The following is a 27565-nucleotide window of genomic DNA, read 5'->3' as shown; positions in this document are numbered from 1 at the left end:
ACTTCAATACACCACTCTCTGCTATAGATAGAACAACCACACAGAGGATCAACAAGGAATTAGAGAAGCTAAACAAAAAGATAAATGAGTTAGATCTAACAGACATATCTAGATCATTACATCCCAAAATACCAGGATACAGATTTCTCTAGTGCACATGGAATAGTCTCCAGGATAGATCATATACGGGGACATAAATATATAAATTTAACAAGACTGAAATTATTTCAAAGCATTTTTTCTCTGATCACAATGGAATAAAGTTGGAAATTAATAATGACCAAAGAAGAAGAGCCTCCACAAACATACGGAGATTAAACAACACACTCTTAAATAACCAGTGAGTCAAGGAAGAAACTGTTAGAGAAATCAGCAAATATCTGGAGATGAATAATAATGAGAATACAACATATCAAAGCTTACGGGATGTGGCAATGGCAGTACTGAGAGGGAAATTTATTGCCCTAAAATGTCTATATTAAAAAACAAGAATGAGGCTCACATGATCAACTGTTTACATGAGCAGAAGTAATTCTAGTCATTGTCTGCTGTCTTGCTATACCTGTCTGAGGGAAGGAGGAAAATTACCCAGTATTGTTAGAGCCACACCGAAATTACATTAAGCCCAGTTTGCCACCAAGAGCTGAACAGTCATCATGATGCTGAGCATGGAAGGCAGGGAGGGGTTCGTGGTCAAGGTCAGGGGCCTACCCTGGTCCTGCTCAGCCAGTGAAGTGATGCATTTCTTCTCTGACTGCAAAATCCAAAATGGCACATCGGGTATTCGTTTCATCTATATAGAGAAGGCAGACCAAGCAGTGAAGCATTTGTTGAACTTGAATCTGAAGATGAAGTGAAATTGGCTTTGAAGAAGGACAGAGAAACCACAGGACACAGATACGTTGAAGAGTTCAAGCCCAACAGTGTTGAAATGGATTGAGTGTTGACGCATACAGGTCCAATGATACTGGCAATGATGGGTTCATCCGGGTTAGAGGATTCCTGTTTGGCTGCAGCAAGAAGAAACTGTTCAGTTCTTTTCAGGGTTGGAAATTGTGCCAAATGGGATGACACTGCCAGTGGACTTTCAGGGGTGGAGCACAGGGGAGGTTTTTGGGCAGTTTGCTTCACAGGAGATAACTGAAAAGGCCTTAAAGAAACACAAGGAAAGGACAGGGCAGAGGTACACTGAAATCTTCATGAGTAGCCAAGCTGAAGTCCGAACCCACTATGATCCCCCCCGAAAGCTTATGTAGCGACTGGGTCCCTATGATAGGCCGGGGGCCTATATGTTATTTAAGGAGAAGGTGGAATATAACAGAAGATAGGATTTAACAAATGAGTATAACTGCTGAATCATTACATTGATATTTCTGTTGGTCTCCAGTGTCTTGGAGCAGCTAGAAGAAACAGTGAAAAATCAAGAAACTGTAATCCATTCAAAACTCTAAAATCTGTTCTATAACTACTTTTTAAAATGTATTTGGAAATTTATTGCTTATATTTCATAATAAAAAATGCTAAAAAAATATACATATATATGGTCTGCAAGATCTCCTCCAGTTCTAAGAGTGGTTTTATAACCAGTAGTAAGAGGGTATGTGTGGGCAAGGCAAGATGAAATAAAGAGGACTAATATTTATCGAGTGCCTATTATGTATCAGGCATAAAATTAGCTTAACACAACAATCTTAACAGGTAGGTGGTTCATCCCATTTTACAGCTGAAGAAACTAAAACTAAGAGATTAAATAAATTCCTCAAGATCACACCGCTAGTAAGTAGCAGGGCCCATTTATTTATTCTGCAAGCATTTATCACGTGCCTCCTAAGAGCTAGGCACACAGTTAAATGTTAGGGACAGAGTCCTCACAAGGACCCAGCCCTGCCCTATTTTATCTGGCTCTTCCATTCAACAAGCCGAACAAAACCAGTGGTAAGGCCCCCCGCGGAGTCCCTCACCCAGTCCAAAACAGGCAGGGCAGACTTCTCAGAGGAGGTGGTGTCTAAGCTGAATTCAAAAGAAAAACTAGGAATGCCATGATGAAATGAGTGGGCAGGGCTGGGGCAGAGTAGGGAGAAAAAGGAAATCCTGCCCAAACAGGGGCGCAGCATGTCAAAGCCAATGGCAATTGAGACTGTTAGAGGAGCCCCCGATAGTTCAATGTGACTGGAAGAGGTGGGGCAGGGTAAAAATAAGGCTAGCAAGGGAGGCAGGAGTCGGATCACAAACAGCTCTGTGAGCCCTTAGAATTCTGTATTATGCTCTGGGCAAAAACAAGCCAGTGTGAACACAGAACTGAAGGTTATGCTCTTAATCCTTAACTTCACTGCTGGCCTCGTGGGATTAAATAGTGGTTCCCAAACCAAGGTGGACATCAGAATCAGCTAGTGTGATCCGAGTCACCCCAGACCCCCTGAATCAGAATCTCCAGCTCATGTACCTTTTTGCTGTTTATGGTTCCACAGGCCACTGTGTCCCACTTCTAGCTGGGAAGCATCAGACTGAAAGAAGAGGAGCCGCGTTAACTCATATAATAGTTGCTCCTAGTGTAACTGTCCTAGGGTCATGGAAGTGACAGCATGAGACCTCCTGGAACAAATTCCAGGGAGCTACCAAATGCGCGGCTGGATTCAGCCCATCTGCGAGACATATAGAGCCAGCCCGCCAGTTGATGAGACACTCACCTGGGTGTCCTGCAGCCAGAGGGCCTGAAGGTCAGCAGGACATAGCTTCTGGCTGCTGCCCCCTGTCTTGACGACCTGCTGCCCCACGAAGGGGGAAACCAAACGGTGAAACTTCCTCACAGACGGCCCTTCTGGCATTCCTGGGGGGACAGAAATAGGGGGAAGAGAGGTCACTGGTTACATTTTTCTCTAGCATTTCTGATAGGTGCCATGGTCCAAGCTTTTAAGCAGCTGTTTTTTTTATCACCAACTTTATGGTATATATATCAAAATGGAGCCTGGCTGGGGAGGTGAGGTCAGATAATAAAGGACAGTGGTGGCAGGGTGTGTGCCAGCTTCCTGGATGTCCTTAGGGCATGGTTTCCTTTCCAGTCCCTTCTTACAGTTCTTCATTTAACAAATGCTTATTAAGCCCCAAGAATGAGCTTTGCATCCTATAATAGGACCCTCCACTTCAACCATAGCCAAGTCCTTGTGACTTTTTTGTCTGGACTTTTTTGTCTGGACTGCTGATCCCCTAACATCTCCAGGCCTACCCAGCCCCCTGTGCCCACCCCAAAAAACCCACCCCATTTAGAGGAAAGATGATCAAAGTGAGAAGGCTGTAAAAAACACAAAGACACAGAGCTAGACCCTGCCACCCCAGGACCACTCCTGTATAGGGGAGAGAGGACGCCTGGGGTGCTACCTTAATTCACAAAGAGCTCAGTCACTACAAGTATGGGCCCCAGGTTATGTCAGTTCAGAGTAGGGAGAGGTCACGTCCAGCCTCATCCCTAAATGACTGAGAAACAGTTGGAGTTCCCTTTTATCCCTGATTCACGTTATCAGTGACTCTCTTCTCTCATCTGCCCCAAATCATCCAAATTCCCTGAGCTGACCAAATGGGGCATTCAGATGTTGAGTCTAAAAGGTCTTCACTCCAGCTTTTCCATCCATAAGGGGTATGAACCCTGGAGTCAGGGAGACCTGGGTGGGTATTCCACTCTGGCTACTTACCCTGGGTACCTTACTAAATCACCCATTTCAGCACAGGACTCACTACAGCTACTGTTGTAAACTAAATAAGTACCTGGCATGGTGGTAGCTATCAAATTTCAACAGTGCTCCAAAACACATTTTAAAAATCTCTGACACTGAGTTGCCTCTTCTCATAGCTTAATTAGCAGCACTTTTTCTTTCTTATTGGCATATTTAATGATTGTAATTTAAATGAAAGAGTGCCTCAGATTCGTGAAATACCGTATAATTTTCCCTAGCCAGACCTTCAAGGCATTCTAGAGGGCATCCTGATACAACTGCTGGCTGGAAGGCACCTGCAGCGCCCACTGCCGAACTGAATCAGTTCTCTGGGCCCTCTGGGGATCAGCTCCCGCGGAAGAAGCTTCTGGAAAAGCCTCCCTCTGAACTGCATCTAATCTTTAAGCTCTCTAGAGGCACACGGGCACGTTTCTTTTAGGTTTATTTATGAAAAAAGAAAACTGGGCCTTTACAATAGGCTTAAAAGATTAGGACCAGGAGAGGCCTTGTAAACTTGATGGGGAAACCGTGACCACCCTCCGGCCCATCGCCCCAGCGTGCTGCTGGTCAATGGACCTGCCTGCGGACGATGCTGAAAGCAGGAGAGTAGAGGGTGGTCACCGGGCGCTCTCTTTGCCAAGGAAAATAACGGGAGGAGGAAAACACTAAAACGACTGCTCTTCCCAACTCTGTGGGAGGGAGAGGGGATGGGGAGGAGGGGGGTGGGGAGGTCGCAGAGACCGGCTGAGGTCCCTGGGGGAGCCTCTCGGGGTGAAGTGCTGGGAGGCAGTGGGAAACAGAAAGACAAAAAGAAATCGACCAAGGATGCGGGTGTCCTTAAGGGACCGTCTTAAATTTTTCCGTGATTGACTTTTCACGCTGAAAAAAAAAAAAAACCCTGCGATGACCAATGTGCAGCTTTCCAAGTTGGCAGGCTGCGGCGGGGAGTGGGAAAGCCCCGCGTTGAGAAGGCGAGAGACCCCTCGCCGGGGCCGCACCGGGCGCCCGGGGCACCACGCAGGCCTCAGGGGCCGGGGCAGCCCGCACGACCCTCCCCTGCCCTCGCGGGGGGCCGTGGGCCCCGGGGAAGACTGCGGGTCCCGGGGAGCGCGCCGCGGCTCCGGCTACGGCAGGGGCGCGGGGGGCGGCCAGCCCGACTCACCGGCTCCGGGACTGCGAACCGCGCCGGGCTGGGGCGAGGATCGGCGGCCGCGTCGTGAGCCCGGCTCCGCCCCGGGGGCGGGCGCTGAAGGCCGAGGCCTGGCGGAGACTCGGAAGGAAGCGAGGGGTCCGGGGAGCGGGAGAAAGGTGGAGAGAAACTGACTGCCGCTGAGGACGCGGCGGAGAGAAGGCAAAGGCGCGTGGAAGGAGGGAATGAGAGGCTAGCGGAGGTACAGACGCTAAGGCGGCAGGGTGGAGCTCTCCACCCCTGGGGCCGAGGTTCCAGGCCTCTCCCCGCCGGATCGCAGTAGCCTCAGCTATCCTTCTTCCCTCTTCTAATTAATCTTTCCTGTGCCTCTCTGTGTGCCTTTAGTTGCTCGAAAGAAAAACCTGGAAGCAGGTCCCGATCTACCTTTGAAAGGGTATATACCCAAAGCGAACAACATTTCTCACCATTTCCACTGCCACCGCCCTACTGCCTCACCATCCCCTCTACCTGCCCATTATTGCCACAGGTTCCCAAACGGCCCTTTCCTTTCACTGGCCACCTACTGACTGTCCTATTGATCCTTTAAAAGGCTAATCAGGTCATGTCACCAGCCCCTCCCTCAATCTTCCTGGAGTCGCATCACGCATTAAACATCAAAGGTCAGAGCATAGCCCTCTCAATTCAGCTACTACTCCCTCTCCCCTTCCTCAGCCATATTTGCCTCTTTTGTTCTTGGACAATATCTGGTTCAATATGCCTCGGGGCCTTGGCATTTGCTCTTTGCTCTAGCACATAGTTCCTCCCCATCTTCTAATTGTTTCCTCTTGTTTTTGTGTCTTTGCAAAGGTCTGAAGATAAACCCTCCTTTACCATTCTTTCTAAAACAGTCCTACCAACTCCTATACCATACCCTGCTTTATTTTTCCTCCCAGCACTGATCACTACATGAAATTATGTTTGTTTTACATATTCATTTTCCATCTCTTCCTACTAGAATATAAATACCAGGACAGCAGGAATCTTGTTTTCCACATATTCCCAACACCTAGAACACTGACTGGTATTTAGTAGATGCTCAATAAATTTTTGTAGACTGAATGACTCATTTGTGTTCTGGTTCCGTTATGTGAGGGATGTATTATCTTGGGCAAGTTATTTAACACAAGAATCAGCTTTTCCATTTAAAAATGGGAATGAGACAAAGTGTCAATGGTTGAGAGATTCCAAATAGAGTGGAGAGGTTATCCTGGAGGTTATTCTTATGCATTAAGTAGATATCACCTTGTTATTCAAGACTTAGTGGAGAGGCTGGAGGGAACTGCCTGAAAATGTAGAGCTGTGTTCCTGTAGCCATGTTTCTTGAAGATGATTGTATAACCATATAGCTTTCACAATGTGACTGTGTGATTGTGAAAACCTTGTGTCTGATGCTCCTTTTATCTACCTTGTCAACAGATGAGTAGAACGTATGGAATAAAAATAAATAATAGGGGGAACAAATGTTAAAATAAATTTAGTTTGAAATGCTAGGGATCAATGAAAGGGAGGGGTAAGGGGTATGGTATGTATAATCTTTTTTTCTCTGTTTTCGTTTTATTTCTTTTTCTGTTGTCTTTTTATTTCTTTTTCTGAATTGATGCAAATGTTCTAAGAAATGATCATGAGGATGAATATGCAACTATGTGATGATATTGTGAATTACTGGTTATATATGTAGAACGGAATGATCATATGTTAAGAATGTTTTGTTCATTTGTTGTTAAATTTTTTTTAATTAATAAAAAAATATATTCATTCCTTCTAGTCTCCTATATTCTGGAGCAGCTAGAAGGAAAAATCTGAGAGGATCATATGGTAGCCCATGACAAACTCTGGAATCTGCCCTGTAACTACTTGTTGAAGAGTGTTTTGAAAACTATTGCTTTTTACTTTCTTTACTTTGTATATATGTTATATTATACAATAAAAAATTAAAAAAAATAAAAATGGGAATAATAGTAACACAGAGTGCTTGGTGCATAATAAGGTGTTAATAAAAGTGGGATATTCACTTCATGTATCAGCTTGGCTAGGTCTTAACCATAGTACACAGTTGTTTGGCCAATCAAGCATGGGCCTCTCTGTTACTGTGAGAGTATTTCATCAATGGATTTGCATTTGTAATTAGTTGATTGCATCTGTGGCTGATTGCATGTACAATTAGCAAAGAAAATTACCCTCAGTGATGTGGGGAGTCTCCTCATTTTATCACTGGAAGTCTTAAAATCCAGAGCTCAGAATTTCAGAATCGGAAAGAAGAATTTCTGCCTCAACTTCAGTCAGCCAACGTTCCCTGAGGAAGGTGGACTTGCCGGATTTCAGAGTTACTTTTACTGGAGTTCCCAGACTGAGGCCCAGCCTACAGCATTTAGACTTCGCAAACTTCAGAATAGGTTTTTTTGAAGTTTCTAGCTTGGAGCCTGTCTTAGGGAATTTGAACTTGTCAAGTCCAAGGTTGCATGAACCAATTCCTCATAGTAAACCAATATCTATCTATTCATTATCTACCTACCTACCTATCTATTCTCTTTCTCTGTAGAACCCTGACTAATAGAGAAAGTTAGCTATATATTATCTCAAGATACCATCACACAGAATGTGTTTAATAAATGTTGCCTTATAAAAGTCACACTGTTGTCTAGAAAAAAGTTGATTTGTTGCTGAATAGAACTTTGGGTGGTTCAGAAAAAGGCAAGCCTTTTCCTTGACTTTGCTTAACTCCAGGCCTAATGAAGTAATTGTGAGAAAGAAACGGAGATTGCCAAGAAATTCTCATAACGTTTTTAAAAGGTGAGATTTACACTTATTGTTTTATATTATCTGAATGTTAGTATTTGATTTTTTACTGTAAGGAAACTTTGCTTTAAAAATATTTGGGGAACATCTGGAGGTAAAAACCTAAAATTGTGGAATTGTAACCCATACCAAATTCTGAAATCTGTTCTACAACTAATTGTTGCAATGTGCTTTGAAATTTATTGCGTTTTTGAATATATGTTATTTTTCACATGTGAAAAAAAGAAAAAAAATATTTCCTCTAGCCTCCAGTGTTTTGGAGCAGCAACCCTACAGCAAGCAAACCTCAGAGGTGTTTCAGTTCAAAACCCTGCAGCACCTCTCAAATCTCTGCAACACATCAAATGTCATCTGATCATTTTAAGAAATGACACTAGATCTTAAAGCGTTGCATGCTATTCTCTTCCGTAGAAGGTTGCCTTTGCTGGAATTAGCTTTTAGAGCCTATTGGCCATTCTTCATAGCTCCTCACTAATGGCAAATTTCTTTTCCTGGAAGGGACATTTAGGATCAAAGACTGATGACAAAGATTGTAATGATGTAACTCTGTTAGGTGCCCCAAACTTAAGTGTAGCTAAGAAACAATAAGCCTTGTTTCCATAGGCTATATATTAGGTTCTGGATAACATCTAAAGGGCGTTGCAATATGTATTTTTTTGCATTGGCCACATTGGAATAAGTTCACTTTCCAAGGTGGATATTTTAAGGGACAGGGCTCATTTGGATGTATAGTCTTTGAAATATTTCTTAACCTAATTACTTGGGCCACAATAAATGTACCATTTTCCATTTGGAGAGTATCAACATGGAGCCTCCTGAAAGAGTATTTTCAAGTCCTTGGGCCGTGAGGCTTCATCCTTACCAACAAGACCGTGTGAGACAGAGAGAACAGTGAATCACTTTCCTCCCACTTTTGATTCTATAGGCTGCTGGTCCTAACCCTGGATGATAGATACGATTTAGTGTGACTTTGGGGATTAATTTATGTCTTTTTCCTGACCATCCTCATAGGAGGACAGAGTATGAAAAAGGAAAAGTGAATTGTACCCATATATAATAGCAGGCACTTCCAGATTTCAGCTCTCATGGGCTGCTTAAAACTCAAAAGGACCTTAACCATCCCCTTGCCCATAACGTCTTCTAGACGAGGGTGCTGGGGTGGAGAGCTGATGGTGAAATGCTCCAAATTGCACAGCCAGACCATGGCCTCACCCAAATTATAAGAGAGTTTTCAGAATTTCCAGGGGCTTTTTTGCTCTTTCTGGTGGGTCCCTCCCCTACATGTTTGAGAAAGCAGGAACACGAACGGATACAAAATACACCCCAGGAAGAGTATGTGATTAGCACTGGTCCCCTCCTGGAGCCCTTAGGACCCCAGGGATTCACTCATTAGGTACCTGGAAACCACTTTTTTTTTTAAGTTTTAAAATATATGTATGTTTATTTTGCATGAAGTAAAATGAATTATTTTGCCTAACCTGTGTCATCACATAAACCAAATGTGAAACAGTCTTACTTTTAAAATTATTTTAAAATTATTTAGAAGACATTTTAAAATTATTCCTACTCAGCTTTATTAGGCCAAAATTCTATTCTTAAAAAAAAGATATTATATTGACACCTAAAGATTTATTGAGTTTTCAGATTTAAAGCACCAAAGTTATGAATGTCAGCATTACTACATATAGCAACTGTTTAAAAAATTGAAAAAGTGACCAGACTTAGACTAGAGATGTGGATAAAACTGATCCAGATAGGATTAAGATAAATCAGAATACAAGCTAAAGGATGATATGGTCCATATTTTAAATTTTCACCTTCTGGGTGAGACCAAAGGAAGAGATATTTATTTGGTGCAAAATTTATATTTTGCATAGCACATTATCTAACTTAACTTGTATAGTCAGTTTATTTAAACACCATAATTACATTAAATCTTGAATATGGCGTGAGATTTGTTGGTTTGTCCAGGTTAATGTGATGCCGTGTTATATCCCAGAGTAATTTGGGCAGAGAATAAAAAAGTATTTGCAAAGTCCTCCTGAGGTACTGGGGAGAAAGGAGGAAATATCAAACTTCTCCATCTGGGGAATAACAGATATACTTGCAAGCCGTGAAAACAACCAGTGCAATAGGCTGACCCCTCAATCTTGGGGTTCACTCCTAAGAAACTCCTGCAAAGGAGAAGCTCAGCCTATTTTTGATTACACCTAAGACTCATCCCCAGAGAACCTCTTTTGTTACTCAGACATGAACTCTCTGTAAGCCATCTTGGCAGGTGAACTCACTGCCCTCTTCCCTACATAGGACATGACTCCCAGGGGTGTAAATCTGTCTGCCAATGTGGAACAGGACTCTGGGGATGAGCCAGGACCTGGCATCATGGGATTGAGAAAGGCTTCTTGACTAAAAGCAGGAAGAGAGAAATAAGACAAAATACACTTCAGTGGCTGAGAGATTTCAGAGTTGAGGGCTTCTCCTGGTGATTATTCTTATGCATTTGATAGATATCCCTTTTTAGTTTATGGAATAATGGAGTGGCTAGAGGGTAGTACCTGAAACTCTTGAACTGTGTTCCAGTAGCTTTGCTTCTTGAATATGATTGCATACCTAAACAGCTTTTACTATGTGACTCTGTGATTGTGAAAACCTAATGTCTGATACTCCTTTTGTCCAGAGTGTGGACAGATGAGTAAAAAAATAAGGTTAAAAATGAATATATAACGGAAAGATTAAAGGGTAAAAATTTGGGTATATTGAAATACTAGTAGTCAAAAAGAGGGAGTAACACTAGGGGTATGAGATGTATGAGTTTTTTCTTTTTTTTAAATTTCTTTTTCTGGAGTGATACAAATACTCTAAAAATGATCATGGTAATGGAAAGACAAATATGTGATGATATTTTGAGCATTTTGATTGCATGCTTTGGATGGACTGTATGTCTGTGAATATTTCTCAATAAAAATATTTTTAAATAAAAAAATTTATCAAGTTATATTCCTCATGGAAGAGTTGGCATTTTTAATGCAGTTTTATTGAGATATATTCACATACCATATAATGATAAAAAATATACAATCAGTGTGTGAACCACTTTTAAATAGTAAGAAATCCCCTAAGAACCATCTACCAGTTATTCATAAACTAAATCAAATGTCTTTGGCTTAGGTAGAAAATAAATCAGGTCAGTATATTAACTATTTGCTACTTGATTGTTGAGATTAACAGTTATGTTTTTTGTTCTTTTTTAAATCGAGGTATAATTAACATAAAGTTGTTTTTGATTTATGAAAACTGATTGTCATGAAATTATATAAAACTATTTTAATCAATGGGAACTATGGTGAGCAGGCGGATAGAGGCGATTTGGACTGTGAAAAGGTTGGAAACCACTTCAAGGAAATCTCTAAGGAAAGATGTAGGATAAACTACTGTTGAGGATGTCACAGAGACTTAGGAATAACTGAATCAGCTTTCTGAAAGCATTTCCAGCCTAAACTACTTCAGCAATCCATGAGGAATTCTTTGTATATTACAGCAGCTCGTTTTCATTGACAACCACAAATATTAAGGCATTACCTATGGCTTTGCTCAGCAGAGAGTTTTGGTCTCAGGCCTATTGAGGGTTCTGTTATTCCAGTCTTTTCTTACCACCTCCGTCCTCTATCCGCTCATAAGTCTCAGATAGGAAGGATGAAGCAGCCCAGAAGCCCATCATTTGCCTAAGATTTATTTTATTTGCCACCTGTAAGACCATCACACCAATTTGTGCTTAATTTTCTTTTTCCTTCTCAATTTTAACCTGTTGTTCTCCGAATGGCTGTTTTAGAGGAGGCTGTAGGAAATAAACTGATGCTAATTAGGTTTGTGCGGAACTGGCCATTTCTTCAAACACCCTGATAAACCATATGACTAAGGGCAGAACCCATCCCACAAGTCAAGTTTGTGAGTGAACGCTGTAGACAGAGAAACGAGTTTATGCTAACAGGGTAAAACCAGATATTTGCTTCGGAGTCTCGGCCACATTCAGTTTCTTAAACATCTGTTCCCGGCCCAGTGGCAGGCTTGCTGCTTTCTTACACATTTGGTTCACTTATCTCTTTTACACTAGCATTCCAGTAAATGATATTGAAATTCATTATACCAAGTGTGCTGGTTTGAAAGGAAGTATGCCCCCTAGAAAAGCCATGTTTTAATCAAAATATCATTTTGTAAAGGTAGAATAATCCCTGTTCAATACTGTATGCCTGAAACTGTGATTGGATCATCTCCCTGGATGATGTGATTTAGTCAAGAGTGGTTGTTAAATTGGATTAGGTGATGACATGTCTCCACCCGTTTGGGTGGGTCTTGATTGGTTTATTGGAGTCCTATAAAAGAGGAAATATTTTGGAGAATGAGAGACTCAGAGAGAGCAGTACGATGTAGCCATGAGATGCAGAGAGTCCATGAGCCAGCAACCTTTGGAGATGAAGAAGGAAAATGCTTCCTGGGGAGCTTCATGAAACCAGAAGCCAGGAGAGAAAACTAGCAGATGACAATGCCGTATTCACCATGTGCCCTTCCAGCTGAGAGAGAAGCCCTGACTGTGTTCGCCATGTGCCTTTTCAACTTGAGAGAGAAACCCCGAACTTCATTGGCCTTCTTGAACCAAGGTATCTTTCCCTGGATGCCTTTGATTGGACATTTCTTTAGACTTGTTTTAATTGGGACATTTTCTCGGCCTTAGAACTGTAAACTAGCAACTCATTAAATTCCCCCTTTTAAAAGCCATTCTGTTTCTGGTATATTGCATTCTGGCAGCTAGCAAACTAGAACACCAAGACTGCCAAAAAGATGGACATGAAGAAGCTGAAGTCTGCTGACAGCATTCCCTGAGAAACAGGCAGAGGGAGAGGCACATCATAGTGAGACGGAAAAGGAAGGGGGTTCCGGGGAGCTGGCCGAGGTGTAGCAGCTCATTGGGCTTGCCAAGGACCTGCAGACAAACCTGCTGCCCCTCACGGCTCAGAACCTCTCTATACTTCTGGCCTTCGCCTGTCCTCTCCATCTTGCCAATGAAAAGAATGTAAAGCTGGAATCTTTACATTCCAGGATCTTTCTGATATTCTTATGAGGCAAAGGGATTGAATTCTCTGCAGAGAAAATGATGACCAAGATGACAGCAGGCAGTTCATCATTTTGTAAGGATCAGACCATCTCCCTCCTGCAGGGAGAAAGATGTTTTGGGCTTGCTGTAGGCTTTGCCAACCACTCAAGTGCCCAAGAGTTGCTCTTTCTTCTCTTTGTCACTGTCTTGGATCCAGCACCCTAAAACGCTGTCCTTGAGGAACTCAAGGGCTGTCCTAGAGTGATCACCTGGAAAGAGATGGTTGGAGGTAGGAGAGGTCAAGGACCTTGTTCTTGGTTATGAAAACCTGTGCCTATTCTGTATACCCACATATAGTTAATTATGGTGTCCTAACTAGATCTGTTATTTTCATGCTACTCTTATAGTAAATAATTTTCTAGTAGGTGCTTTATGTTATCCTTAAAGAGCTGCCTAATCTGTGTACATTCATGTACATAAAATGTCATATGTATATTGTAAATGTATATAATGCTTAAAAATAAAATTCTGAATAGTAAAAAGTCTCAGATAATCAAATTAAAGAAATAATGGATATTTTAAAATTTTATTTTCTTGGCTACTAAAGGAAAGGGACCAGAGGAATGATAACTCTCAGATATGTTACATCTTTAATCAAAACCCATTTCATTTGAGCAAGTCTATCTTAAAGAAAAGGCAACACAAGAGACTTACAGTATCTCTGTATATGAGAGTAGCCCACCAGTATTGCATTGCTTCTGAATGAACTCCTTGCAATCAGATTCACTGATTAGGAAATTGCAACAACCCCGGTGCCTCTGCAAGTAATTAGAACTGCAGGTGTACCCATTAAGAACCTATTGTAGGGGACGTATGTTCTTTCTCAGATGAAGAATGCTGTGCTGGTTTGAAAGGAATTATGTACCGTAGAAAAGCCACGTTTAATACTAATCCTGTATCACAGAAGCAACGTTTCTTTTAATCCCTATTCAGTACTATAGGTTGGAAACTTAATTGGATTGTTTCCATGGAGATTTGACTGGCCCAATTGTGGGTATTAACTTTTTCTTTTTTTTTTGCATGGGCAGGCACCAGGAATCGAACCCAGGTCTCCGGCATGGCAGGTGAGAACGCTGCCACTGAGCCACTGTGGTCTGCCCGGTATTAACTTTTGAATAGAGGGAGATATGACTCCACCCATTCCACATGGGTCTTGATTAGTTAACTGGGATCCTTTAAAAAAGGAAACATTTTGGAGAGAGTCCCTTTTTAGAATGAAAAGAGATACCGAGAGAGACAGAGCCCGCGCAGTCAGACACCTTTGGAGATGAAGACGGAATACATCCCGCAGGGGAGCTTCGTGAAACAAGAAGCCTGGAGCAAAAGCTAGGAGACCTCATCATGTTCGCCATGTGCCTTTCCAATTGAGAGAGAGACCCTGAACTTCATTGGCCTCCTGGAACCAAGGTATCTCTCCCTGAATGCCTTATATTGGACATTTCTGTATCCTTGCTTTCATTTGGACATTTTTCACAGCCTTAGAACTGTAAACTTGTAACTTATTAAATTCCCCTTTTAAAAGCCATTCCATTTCTGGTATATTGTATTCCAGCAGCTTGAAAACTAGAACAAATGCCTACCTCAGCTTTAAGATAGAAGGCAAACCCCAGGGCAGAATGGAGCAGAGCGGAGGGGATGGAGAGCGTGTGTGGTGTGTGCATGGGTGTGGGTATATTTGTGGGGTGTGTGGGGAAATGTGAGTGAGATGTGGTATGTGGGTGTGTCTATGTGGGGGGGGGGGGGTCTCATTTATTATTCTTTGCTTGGGAAGAGAGAAATTTGACTTTATGTGAAGGGCCTGCAGTCACTTCCACGACTTGGGCCCTAGCCTGTCTATCTAGCAAGTTTTTTCTGATTCCACTGCATTCTTAACCCACAGCACATCTGTATAATCACCCACAGTTTTCCAGGTTTCAGTTAGAGGAGTGAGCTAGCAAAACTCAAACCAGGAGAGAAACAACTGGATTCGGGAAAACTACAACTGTTGTAATGTGATATTTGTTTTGATTATTCGTTTGTTCTCCCATGTTATTTAATGGTCTTTTGGAATTCCACTGCCTCAGCTATCTGGAAGGGAAATACAAAATAGGGGAGATTTGGATCATACTGGAGCCAGAGTTTTATAAGGCAGCACCACAGCCCTGGAGACTAAGGGATAAAAGCTTCAGTAACCAAAATGAAAGCCACAGTAGCAAGGGGAAGATGGACCAAAGAATGGCAGGTGTTCCTGGGGATTTTGCTTCCCAAGATAAACCTTGAAACTTTGAGAGGATGGTCTTTTAAGTTATGGATGATGCACATATATGCTGTTATGGAATAACAGCTGTTAATGACTTTGTGCTTTAAAAGATTGTCATACTAAATGTACAAATTTTAAAAATGTTTTTAAAATTTAACAAATTTTAAATGTTTTAAAAATTTAAAAAGACACAAATGGACATTTGCACACCAATGTTTATAGCAGCATTATTTACAATTGCAAAGAGATGGAAACAGCCAAAATGTCCATCAACAGAGGAGTGGCTAAACAAACTGTGGTATATACATACAATGGAATATTATGCAGCTTTAAGACAGAATAAACTTATGAAGCATGTAATAACATGGATGGACCTAGAGAACATTATGCTGAGTGAGACTAGCCAAAAACTAAAGGACAAATACTGTGTGGTCCCACTGATGTGAACCGACATTAGAGAATAAACTTGGAATATGTCATTGGTAACAGAGACCATCAGGAGTTAGAAACAGGGTAAGATAATGGGTAATTGGAGCTGAAGGGATACAGACTGTGTAACAGGACTAGATACAAAAACTCAAAAATGGACAGCACAATACTACCTAATTGTAATGTAATTATGTTAAAACACTGAATGAAGCTGCATCTGAGCTATAGTTTTTTTTTGTTTGTTCGTTTGTTTTTTATATATATTTTTTGTATTCTTTATTTTTATTTTTTTCTTTATATTATCATTTTTTCTTTTTCTGTTGTCTTGCTATTTCTTTTTCTAAATCGATGCAAATGTACTAAGAAATGATGATCATACATCTATGTGATGATATTAAGAATTACTGATTGCATATGTAGAATGGAATGATTTCTAAATGTTGTGTTAATTTTTTTTAATTAATAAAAAAATGTTTTCGCATGAGGAAGAACAAAGGAATGTCATTAATGCAGGGTGCTGAAAATTGATGGTGATTAATATTTTAAAATTTTACCTTATGTGTGAAACTAAAACAAAAAAAATGTCTATTTGGTACAAAATTTATATTTTGACTAGTGCATTTCCTAATATAACTTATATAGACAGCTTAATTGAACACCATAAGTACATGGAACCTTGAGTAGGACATGAGATTTTGTTGGTTTGTTCAGAGTGATGCCTCGATAAATCCCAGAGTGATTTGAACAGTAAATAAAAAAGTATTTGCAAAGTCCCCTTTGGGGAATGGTAAGAAAGGGGGAAAATTCAACTTCCCCAAGTTGAATTCTTGATATTCTCACAAGCAGTGCGGACAGTCAAGGCTATAGGCTGAGCCCCCAATCTTGGGGCTTAACCCCACAAAGGATAGGTCAAGCCTACTTAAAATTAGGCCTAAGAGTCACCCCCAAGAGAACCTCTTTTCTTACTCAGATGTGGCCTCGCTCTTCAGCCAACACAACAAGCAAACTCACCACCCTCCCCCTGTCTACATGGGACATGACTCCCAGGAGTGTGGACCTTCCTGGCAACGTGGGACAGAAATCCTAGAATGAGCTGAGACTCAGCATCAAGGGGTTGAGAAAAACCCTAGAATGAGCTGAGACTCAGCATCAAGGAATTGAGAAAAACCCTAGAATAAGCTGAGATTTAGCATCAGGGGATTGAGAAAACCTTCTTGACCAAAAGGGGGAAGAGTGAAATGAGACAAAATAAAGTGTCAATGGCTGAGAGATTTCAAACAGAGTGGAGAGGTTATCCTGGAGGTTATTCTTACGCATTAAGTAGATATCACCTTGTTAGTCAAGATGTAATGGAGAGGATGGAGGGAACTGCCTGAAAATGTGGAGCTGTGTTCTAGTAGCCATGTTTCTTGAAGATGATTGTATAATGATATAGCTTTCACAGTGTGACTGTTTGATTGTGGAAAAAAAAAAAAAGGTTGTCATAGCCATAGGTGGGACCACAAGGTAGTGTGTGTGTGTGGTTTCTTAACATAAGACATGTTGGCTCTTCACTCACCATATTGGAAAGACATTTAGTCTAATGACAGTCATTTCTCCTACGCCCTCCAGTTCCCCAGCCGCCTCCCAACCATCTTGGAATACCTCTCTGGGGATTGCATCTTTCATAATATCCTCCTGATTGGTAGCAAATCAACCTCCTCTGAAGATAGTTTTGATTTGGGGGACCGAGTCTGGTGAGCAAGGAGTCTGAATCAAGCTGGATTACACCATTTGGATTAAAATACGAGTTACTCCTGCATAAGAAGTGAGGCTATATCTGTTATATCCCTTACTATATAAGAAATACACACTACTGCTGGTAGTATATATAATTTTGTTCTGAAAGCCATTACTCTATACATGTGGTAAAAATATTTAAAGCAAGGACTTCATCATCAGAAAGTAAGTACTTTCTGAGGGAACTGTAGGTCCTAGTAGGTTTTTGTTTTATTGTTGTTATGTGTGTGTGTGGGGGGGGGGGGGGTTCTTTTTTTGACTTTTTTAAAGGAAGGCTTTTTTTTTGCATGTGCAGTCTCTGGGAATTGAACCTGGGTCTCCAGCATTACAGGCGAGAATTCTACCACTGAGCTACCCTTGCACTGCCCTTATTGTTTTTTTAAAAATCTATTCTATAATTTTTATTTACTAGAGTTCTCAGTTACACTTCTCAGTGTTAGCTAAGTTTATTAGGTTTGGCTATTCTTTAGTATATTTAAAAGATTTTCTGATTTTACCTCAAAAATGGTTGCTACAGCTTTTTTCTTACCTGCTCAATATTAATAGGTGTGTTCATGTGAAAAGTTAAATAATCCCAGTGGCAAAATGGGTGTAGCATATACCAGATGAGAAGGGCAGGAAACCACCAGGAAGTTTTGAATGGGGCAGATTTGCACCATCAGGATCTCACCCCAAAGATAAGGAATCAGAAGGCGGCTTTAGGAATTTGCCTAATACACAGCACCCCTTTTTAAGATGAAACGACTGAACAGTTCTGTAGCCTAAGATTAAAGACAAAGTGGATAAAGGAGAAAACTTTTTAGTCCCCTCTCCTTGGATGTGAAACATTTAGGGGTTTGTTTGGATCAAACCATAAAGGAACAGTAGAAGACAGAGCACCCAGGGTGTTCCTCCAACATCCATCTTAAATTAGATGGGGGTGGAGAGACCATTTACTCAACTGTCTGAATGGCGTTCCCACGTCAGGCACTCCAGAGGTACCTCTAAAAATGCTCTTCTCCTTCATTGAGCAACATGTATTAGGTCACAAGGTGCTTTAGTTAATGGGTGGCCCAACCCTATCCTAGGAAACTAAAGCCTGGAAGTGACCTGCCATGGCCACACATTATTAGTCAGTAGCAGGGCTGGGATGAGAGTTCTTTTCTCCAGTCACATCATATCCAGAGGGATGCCGTGGCCAACTGCCAAAAATGAATGGAGAAAACAATTTAAAAGTAGCCTGTCAGGGGATCAGCAAAACTCTGTGGCTCAAGATTTCCTTGCAAAAGGGCAGCAGCAAACCTCCCAATAAAGACCTCTAAAATAGGAGAACAGGAAGAGGAGTACAGATAAATTTATTAGTTAAATACTGATTTTATAGTCATTTCACCTTAAGACAATGTTAACAGGTTCGTGGGTTAGGGAAGGTATATGAGGGTGGCCTTCATGGAGGAAACAATGTAAATGATGATTAAAACAGAATCTCTGCTTCAGCCAGTAGGATTTTTAGGTGGGGGACTGGGTATCTGGGGGTAGGAAGCAGAAATGCCACAGTCAGCTACAGCTCTGTTGATAACAAGGACAAGGAAGAAGGAGTCTTCGTGAGCCTCAGAGTCACCAGCAGAGACTGAGCGAATTGGAGACGAGAAGGTCAGTTCCAGAAGAACTCGGGGCTGGAGGTTCCCTCATGGCCCACTCTTACCGTCTTCTCTCGTTGGTTGTCTTCTTACTTTCCGTAAGTTTTGTTTTATTTTGTTTTCATCTGTGTTGTAAAATCTTTGGCTTTTTACCACTTGGACAAAAGATTTCCACTGGGGAAAGATGCAGTCTAGGCATCCCCTTGGACAGAGCCGGGCTCACTTTCTGGTCAAGGGAAGCGTCTCCAGGGAAAAGAGTGGCACCAGCAAGCTCAGAGAGCAAGTGGGCCAGAGTCCGCTGAAAATTCCCTACTGCCAACAACAGTACTAGCCCCAGCCAGGGTACAGTGCCCACCAGATGTTCTCTCCAAAAAGGATCTCGAGTCTTAGATGAGTGTTTGTCAAACTTGCTTTAGCAGCAGAACATTTTGTCCTTACTCAGAATCCCTTCTGTGTGATGGGGTGGATGCAGGATTTTTTTTTTTTTTTTTTTTTTTGGCGGGGAGGTGGGGTGTGTGCCTAAGGGGGTTTCTCTTTGGCTGACTTGCCAAGCTCGTGTTCTGCTGGGAGGTACCTGTACAAGCTGAAGGCAGAGCTGAATCACTGAGAATAGAAGTGATTTTTATCTTAAGAGGCCTTGGGAGTGAAGTGAAGGAGAAAAGGAATGAGGCTGTTAACAGGGAAAAGGAATCTGGAAGAGGAGGGGTTGCTAAAGTTGCGATTTTGAGGATGCTATAGTGTGTAGTGCGTGAAGTAACCCGCTCCTCCATCTTCCCAGGAAACATTCAGTAACATCTGTGTTACTCCCAATATTCTTTGGAGTTGGATTTGGTATTGGAGGATGCAAGGATGGGCCAAGCCTCAAGGGGAGTGTTGGGCAAGGGCAGAGGCTGCCCAAAGGGTCTGTTGCATCCAAATAATACGTAAAACAGATGCTCTGTTCAGGTGGGAGCAGGGTTTCCCAAGCCCTGTCCCTCCACCCTGCCTCAGATCCCTGGTGTTGGGGAATGCAATTTTAAAACCACTATCTTGGGCCACAGTGGTGAAAAGGTAGGGGGAAAGGATGTCTTTTTTTTTTTTGTAGGGGGCTGGGCAAGGAGAAGAATGAGAAAGAAGAGTCTCTAACTTCATGGCAGAGACTTAGTGTGCTCTTGGTAAAGGGTGTGTGGCTCTTCTGTATGAGTCCAGGCTCTTTCCAGTTCCCCTACCTTGAAAAGGCATCAGATAAAATTCAACATCCATTTCCCCTAACCAAATCAAGGACTTCAAGTTTCTTCCCAATTGTTCTTCTGGAGTCATTCTCAGACAGAGGAGGCTGGCCACTGAGAGCCAGAACCTCAGTATCTGCTGTCCTCCAAGTCCCAAGTCTGTGCAGGAATTTGAGGAGGGAAGGAGGTGAGATTATGCAGTGATTATGTCCCCATGACTTTCAGCCAAGACCAGGCTGTTCCAAGAGTCCTGCTTGGAGCTGGCCTGTGGCGACTGGCTAACAGAAGATGCATAGCCTTGTGGGGAGAGCTTCAGGGCTGAGAGGACCGGGTGGATGGAGGGTCCATGGCCAGACATCGCACTGACCGAGAATGTCTGAAAGCAAAAGGTGAAAGAGAAAGTCAATGGAATCAATCCTAAGGGCTCAGGATGCCTGGGGCGAAGAGGGAACTCCCATTACACAGATGGCCCCCAAGATGGCCCCAACCCCTAGGAAAGGGATGAGAGGAGTGGCTCAAAGGATAAAGGCTGGACAGAGGACCAAGGAGCATGTCTCTCTGTTTCCTTTTTAAAATTTCTTGTGGTCTGGGCTGCAAAGGGTCTGCTTCTGGTGCACAATTTATAAAAAAGGGCTATCATCCAGTAAGTTTGAGTCAACAGGTGAATATTCTGGCTTCTCAGAAGAGTCTGATAAGTACAAGAGACATTATATATCTCCACTTAACAGAGAGCCCTTCCTCCTTGCCCAGAAGGGGCCTGTGGCTCCTCTGATTCAATGGGACCAGTTTCCTACTCACTCTGATGGCAAAAAGTTCATTAGGGCACTGGGCCTTCCTCAAATAAGTGCAAAGAAGAGATCAGAGAGTGGGCTGATTGTGGAAAACCATGACAAAGCTTGGGCACATCCTGACCCCAAATTGGGGAAACCACAGAAGGAAGAGTGTAGGCACACCCTGATCTCATCTTAAGAGGGAAATGAGGATGCTGTGATCCATCCTATGGACATACATCAGAAACTGGACCTGCAGGCATCCTCACATTTCCCTGTAACCTCTGCAACAATCCCCCAACTCACCCACCCAAACCTCTGTAGTTTCCAAGTCTTTGCTCATGCCAGGAGGGTCCTCCTTTCCTACTTCCTCCTGTTAAAATCCCACCCATCCTTCAAGGCCAGGATCAAACCATTCTTCCTCTAGGAGATAAACTTGCCTAAAGATCTCCCTCCTCTGTCTCCTACAGTTCTACCACAGTTCTCTTCACCTCAGCACATACACATTTGGATTAAGCTTGTAGGTGCTTAATCTATAAGCCTTTCTCTCCCTCCATACTGTGTGTCACCTGCTGGACTTCCCTCTCCTGTGTCTCCAAAGGTCCTGGCATTTGAGTAGATGCTAAAAAATTGTGTGTTGCAGTTGTATGCCCAAGATAATTGTATTTCGAGAAGATTGGATGAAAAATATCCTTGTGCAGACAAGCCCACAGCCTCGGGCAAGGCTCCAAGGAGCAATGAGCAGCTCAGATGCTGGGGATTTTCAGCCCAGCTGGTGCAGCTCACCACCTGCCATCTGCCTGAGGCCTGGAAGAAGCTTACGCTCCAATGCTGGCCTGACAGAGCTACATGGTTCAAAGCCACTTAGCACTCCTGTGTCTACTGTGAGAGTCCGCTCACAGTCCTCTCACCTCCACCCAATGGGTGTACCTGGGACATGGGGCTGGTGTGCCCATAGTGAGATGATAGCCCAGGCTCTGTCTTGATGGGGCGCATCTCTTCACTGCTGCTGCTGGTGGCATTGTTGGAGCTGCTGGAAGCGCTGCTGGAGGGAGGAAGGCTGTCGCTGCCTGAAGGACCTGGAACAAGGCAGAGTTAGGACACCCAGACCAGGGGCAAGGACAAATGGATGGTGGTTCTTTGAGACAGCCTGGATAGATCCAGCTAATGGCTTTATTTACATTTGCTGGGGAGAGAAGCAAGGGTCCTTCATCAGTGTGGGGCAGCAGTTCTCAAAATGGGACAGCAGTATTAGAATTTCAAGGGTACTTTTCAAATGACTTTTTCAAATAAGGTTCACCATTCCTTATCCCAAACCCTTGAGGTCACATGTATTTCAGGATTCAAAACCTTGGATCTTAAAAAGTGAAGATATGATATAGAATATCATATCCAGTGGGGTCTGGGACACCTGTAGTTAAATAGATTAATATTTCTAAAGCAAACATGTGAACATTCACACTAAGTGGGATCAATAAAGACTATAAATAGCCTCATGTCTGTTCAGGTTAGGTGTGCTGTCAAATCTAGCTTTCTGGATTTGGAACTTTGGATAAGAGATTGTGGACCTGCACAATGTACCTTCTTTCTCTACCACTTATCTGTGATTATTACAGAAAAGAACTGAGATTACCCAAGGGAATGCATAGTACTTATATGCAGTGTGGAAGCAGGAAGAAAGGTTGAGGACCACTGGAGTAAGACACTGCAAGTTCTAGTTTGAAATATGATTCTAGTGTGAAATATGACTGGCAGAAAATGCAAGCCACTGTGGAATCTAGAAAAGTTAAACTTTGGTCATGTTCTCAGTGGTGGAAAGGGGTAATTTATCTTTGTCATGCTTTGAATTTGGAGATAAACTCCATCAGGCAGCCAATTTACTTTCTCTGTAACTGTAGCATTTACTAGTCAAATCTTTAATCTGGTATCAGTACTGAGGAGGGACTGCTCTTGAAGAGGACATAAATAGTCCTCACACTCAATCTAGAAATTAAGAAGGCAGAGTGGTGTTTTTGAACATAATATTGGCCCTGAAGTTTTAAGCTTGGCTTTTAATACCAGATCTACCCAATAACAGCTGTGTGACTCTGATGTAGTAATTTGCCCTCTCTGAACCTCAGTTTGCTCATTAGTAAAATGGAGATACTAAACTGGGCCTCATGGTGGTCTCATGAGGACCCCGAGGTATTATTTACAAAGGGGCTTTCTAAAGTATAAAGTACTATATAATGTTAACTATCTTTCGCTTCCAAATCAATCTATTGTGAGCTTGATTTATGGGATCTTGTCTTCCTAGATCCCCATTAACCCAAAGAGAATTGAAAGTGATTAAGTTCTTGGGATGACCCAAGCCCCAAAGGTGGAGAGAGTGAGTAATGTTCCTCTTTTCTTAAGGCCCCTGGCTGGCCCATTGCAGCCTTTAAAACTGACAACAATCAGGTCATGACTTGAGTTGAGACTACTTCAAAAGTTTCCAATATGTCACATGGCGATGTAACTTTTTTATCAATAATTTATCCAGTCCTGAAATATCATGGGGTGGATGTTATCATTATACCTCAAGCTTCTAGCAGCAGCCTGGGCTGGGCCCCTTAACCAAGAATACGTGATTCTCATGCACATCAAGGGCTACTGAATTATTTATATAATTACACATAAGTCTTTTCCTCACCTGCTGGTGTCTTAGATTTATTCAGGTTCTTGGGCTTCCGTTTTCTGGTTTGAATCCCCTCTTTCCGCATTGCAAGAGGCCTGGGGACCTAGGGGGTCACAAGTTACTATATATGAGTTTCCACTGTACCTAATCTGCTGCAGTATTTAAGCACACATGCGCACGTGCGCGCACACACACACACACACACACACACACAAAGGGCACACTATGAGAAGGCACTATCACTCTACAAACCTCAGGGCTGAGAGAAGGTGGTTAGAGCCTTGAAACTCCTGCTGAGAAAAAAGCCAATTCTATTTAAAAATTGTATTCATCATCTATAATATGTACTGGGCATTATACCACACCCTGGAGAAGTAGAGGATTAAACAGAGTTCCTTCCTTCAAAAGGTTCAGAGTTTAGCAGGAAGCAGAAAGAAATAGAAAGTATCCAGACTTCAGTGTGTGATTTGGGAGAACAGAGAAGAAACACTCAGCTCAGGCCGGGGCTGGGGAGGAGGGGAAGCAGCACGTGAGGCTATGAAGAAAGACCTCGCCAGGGAGGTGACGCCTGAGCGGTGGGAGGTTGTCAAGCAGACAAGGAGCAGGCCTGCCAGGCAGCAGGCTATGACTGTGCAATAGCCTTTAGTTTATCGCCCAAATAAGGACACTGTGAAAGTGAAAAGGGGGTGAATTATACCAGTAAAATAGGCACAGACTGGGACAGTCCAGGTGAGGCAGGATATCAAGTCACCCTAGTTATAGGAGATCTGCACTGTTTCGAGGCTGGCTGGAGCAGACAGTGGTGTTTCCACGGGTGGTCAGGAGCAACAAGAGATTATGCTGGAGATACTGCCCTCGGGTCCTGAGATAACTGTCTGTGGACAATACTAACATCACATCCGATTCACTATCCCCTTCTCATTAACTAGCAGTGATTCTCAGAGGTCACGCTCTAGATCCATTCCGACGCCTAAGCACGTGTTCAGGGAGCAGGACTGCAGATCATCTCTCTAATATTTTTAAATATTGTGCCTTACCCACATCTGGTTACTTTTAAAATCAGGCCAAATCTTTTCAACCCTGGTCTACACTGTTTTCTGTGTGGGACTAACAAAGGCCTGCCAATACTAAAGAAAAGCATTGCCACCGCAGAGACACGAAAATGGAAACATTCAAGAGAGACATGCATAACGGCACAGGAACTAAGAGAATAAGTTTCAAGACGGGGGTGGCCAATCATGAAAAAGACTACTAAAATCACAGCAAATGAGAGCTTAGAAAAAGTCAGCAGTAGACCTTCATGGGATTCTTGAAAATGAAGAAGTAGGAACAGCATTGTAATTTGTAATATGCACCAGACTGTTAACTCCAGTGGTCTTTTAGGTATAGAATTGGTGGAATTAGGGTGAGAGGGTTGTTGTTAACTTAAACTTCATGTATCATTTCATTTTTTTCTTGTTTTAATGAACATATTAAGACTAAAAAATATAGAGAGGAACATTCCTAAAAATACATACTTATATCTTCAAAGAAGTGTATATAAGGATATTTGTTGAATCAGTATACTAGTGAAAAAAGGAGAAAAACTTTTGGGAGGGAAATGGTTAAAGAATGGTAAGAGAAGTTAATAGGAGAATATTATGCATTCTTTTTAATAGCTGGGGACCTACCACCTATTGGGAGACATTTTTAAATGAAGGGCAGAAGACAGTATGACATGGGTAAGAAATTGCAGTGTCAGGAATATTTCTTCTAAGGCAGGTGTGACCTTTGCAAGTGTGAAGTTCCAGTAGTAGAGCTAGGAGAGGAGTCTAAAAGCTCCTAGCTTTTACGGTTACGGTTAAATGGTGAAGAAACAGAAGTTCTTCTAAGGTTGGATTGGAAAAGCAGACTAGAATAAGAGAGTGTATATATTTTCCTTTTTCTCCACCCCCCCCAAGTAAGGATGAATACAAATCTTTAAAACAAGAAAGAGAAAAATGTACTCATGTGAGTGAGCTTGCCTCCTCCTCCAACTCATCTGAGCAGTTGGATGAGGCAGCATTCCCACCTCCCACCTAATCGCCTCACTGGCCCCATTAGCCATCCACCAATTTTTCCCACCCTTGCAGGTCTGAGGGTGTCCTCTTTTGGGGGGGGGGGGCGGTGCATGTTCTGGAGTCGAACCCGGGTCTCCCACATGGAAGGTGAGCATCCTACCACTGAGCCACCCACGCACCATGAGGCTCCCTCTAGAAGACTATCCCGACTCAAGAGGAATCTTGCCCTCAGATCTATCCCCATCTACCTCACTAAGCTTTTAGACTCCTCTCCTAGCTCTACTACTGGAACTTCACACTTGCAAAGGTCACACCTGCCTTAGAAGAAATATTCCTGACACTGCAATTTCTTACCCATGTCATACTGTCTTCTGCCCTTCATTTAAAAATGTCTCCCAATAGGTGGTAGGTCCCCAGCTATTAAAAAGAATGCATAATATTCTCCTATTAACTTCTCTTACCATTCTTTAACCATTTCCCTCCCAAAAGTTTTTCTCCTTTTTTCACTAGTATACTGATTCAACAAATATCCTTATATACACTTCTTTGAAGATATAAGTATATATTTTTAGGAATGTTCCTCTCTATATTTTTTAGTCTTAATATGTTCATTAAAACAAGAAAAAAATGAAATGATACATGAAGTTTAAGTTAACAACAACCCTCTCACCCTAATTCCACCAATTCTATACCTAAAAGACCACTGGAGTTAACAGTCTGGTGCATATCTTTACATTTTTCTTTATTCTCAATCATGTGTGCATAGGTACATACCTATACACGTATGTTCATTCATCCATCCTTCTGTGTGTGTGTCTGCTGTACCATCCACCCCCAAATGGGATTATACTATACTTATTACTTTGTGATGTGCTTTTTCATTACTCTGAGTCAAGACATAGAGCCCTAATTTATTATATTTTAATTTCAGCATAATATTGCACACTATGGGATGTACCACAATTTATTCAACCATTTCCTTGTTGGACTTTAAGTTTGTTTCTAGTTTTTGCCATTACAAACACTGCACACATAAGTGGCTGAAATATATTGTTTCGCACTGGTTCTTTTTGGTTTTTTTAAGGCCAATTTCCGGAAAGCAGAACCTACTAAATCAAAAGGTTATGTGTGCTTTTAACTTAATGTGTACTACAAAGTTACTTTCTGAAAAAAGATACATGAAGTAATTCACATAGAAATATATAATATCTATACCAATATAGATATTATTACACATTTTAGTTTTTGCCAAATATATGGATGAAATAGGGACTCTCAAGGTTGTTTCAATTTATACTTCCCTGATTTTCAGGGAAGTCTAACATTTCTGCACATTTTAAATGGCTATCTGGTGGGGAGCTACAAGCCCACCAAGCTAAAGAGGCTACGCAGAGAACAGGTACAAGTGCCACTAGTGCTGTGCAACTGCTAAAAACTGAAACTAGTGCTTCACCAAAGAAAACTACCTAAACACTGAGAAACATAAGTATTATAGGATAAAAATGCAAAATATAAGATAAATTTTCAAAGAAACTTTTAACCTTATGTACCAAGAAAATGCCAGGTTCAACAAACATAATGTTAGTCCTACATTGCTTATTGATTTTTTAAAAATACACAAAAAAGTAGTAAAGTATGAAAACAAAATAAAGTTTTATAGACCCTGGGAAAAAAGAATTTTTAGCAATGTACAAAAATTTAAAGCATCCCTTTAATAGTAGTTCTTTATGTAGAATAGCTCAGCATTATCACTTCTGTTTTAGATAACTGAGCAAGGAGATGTAATGTGGATTATAATATTCTTGCTTTAATAAAAATTCCTTAACTAGTGAAAAAAGTTTTCTGTACATATCTTTTGCCCATTTTGGGAATTTGGATAAGATTTTCATTTTCTAATTAGTCTGTAAGATCTCTGTTTTTGGTTTGGGTTTGTTTGTTTTATACTTATCTGGACAAGGAAAACTTGCGCACGGTTCAGTGCTTAGATG

The 27565-nt window shown here is 41.9% G+C and overlaps 2 protein-coding genes and 1 pseudogene across 4 annotated transcripts in view; 1 reads left to right on the top strand and 2 right to left on the bottom strand.

Annotated features, from left to right (window-relative positions):
* Positions 1-4984, bottom strand: part of NEIL2 (nei like DNA glycosylase 2) — a 41489-nt gene extending 36505 nt beyond the window's left edge. The window contains exons 1-2 of one of the 2 annotated variants that reach the window (XM_077152976.1): positions 4870-4984; positions 2688-2827 (exon numbers count right to left, since the gene is read on the bottom strand). In XM_077152976.1, coding sequence (XP_077009091.1) covers positions 2688-2825 — 138 coding nt within the window. In that variant the 5' untranslated portion in view covers positions 2826-2827; positions 4870-4984. Of the gene's footprint in view, positions 1-1961; positions 2412-2687; positions 2828-4869 lie in introns of those variants that run through there. The other variant, XM_077152975.1, reaches the window with a different exon arrangement.
* LOC143676707 (heterogeneous nuclear ribonucleoprotein H2-like) lies at positions 657-1328 on the top strand (annotated as a pseudogene).
* Positions 4985-17812: 12828 nt separating the features above from the next.
* Positions 17813-27565, bottom strand: part of GATA4 (GATA binding protein 4) — a 52473-nt gene continuing 42720 nt past the window's right edge. For both annotated transcript variants that reach the window (XM_077152973.1, XM_077152974.1), the window contains exons 4-6: positions 23554-23641; positions 21813-21961; positions 17813-20488 (exon numbers count right to left, since the gene is read on the bottom strand). In XM_077152973.1, coding sequence (XP_077009088.1) covers positions 20306-20488; positions 21813-21961; positions 23554-23641 — 420 coding nt within the window. In that variant the 3' untranslated portion in view covers positions 17813-20305. The remainder of the gene's footprint in view (positions 20489-21812; positions 21962-23553; positions 23642-27565) is intronic.

This window comes from Tamandua tetradactyla, chromosome 3 (genome assembly GCF_023851605.1).
Source record: "Tamandua tetradactyla isolate mTamTet1 chromosome 3, mTamTet1.pri, whole genome shotgun sequence".
Classification (NCBI taxonomy): domain Eukaryota; kingdom Metazoa; phylum Chordata; class Mammalia; order Pilosa; family Myrmecophagidae; genus Tamandua; species Tamandua tetradactyla.
The sequence above is the reverse complement of the archived record's forward strand: the minus strand, read 5'-3'. Positions and strand labels throughout refer to the sequence as shown.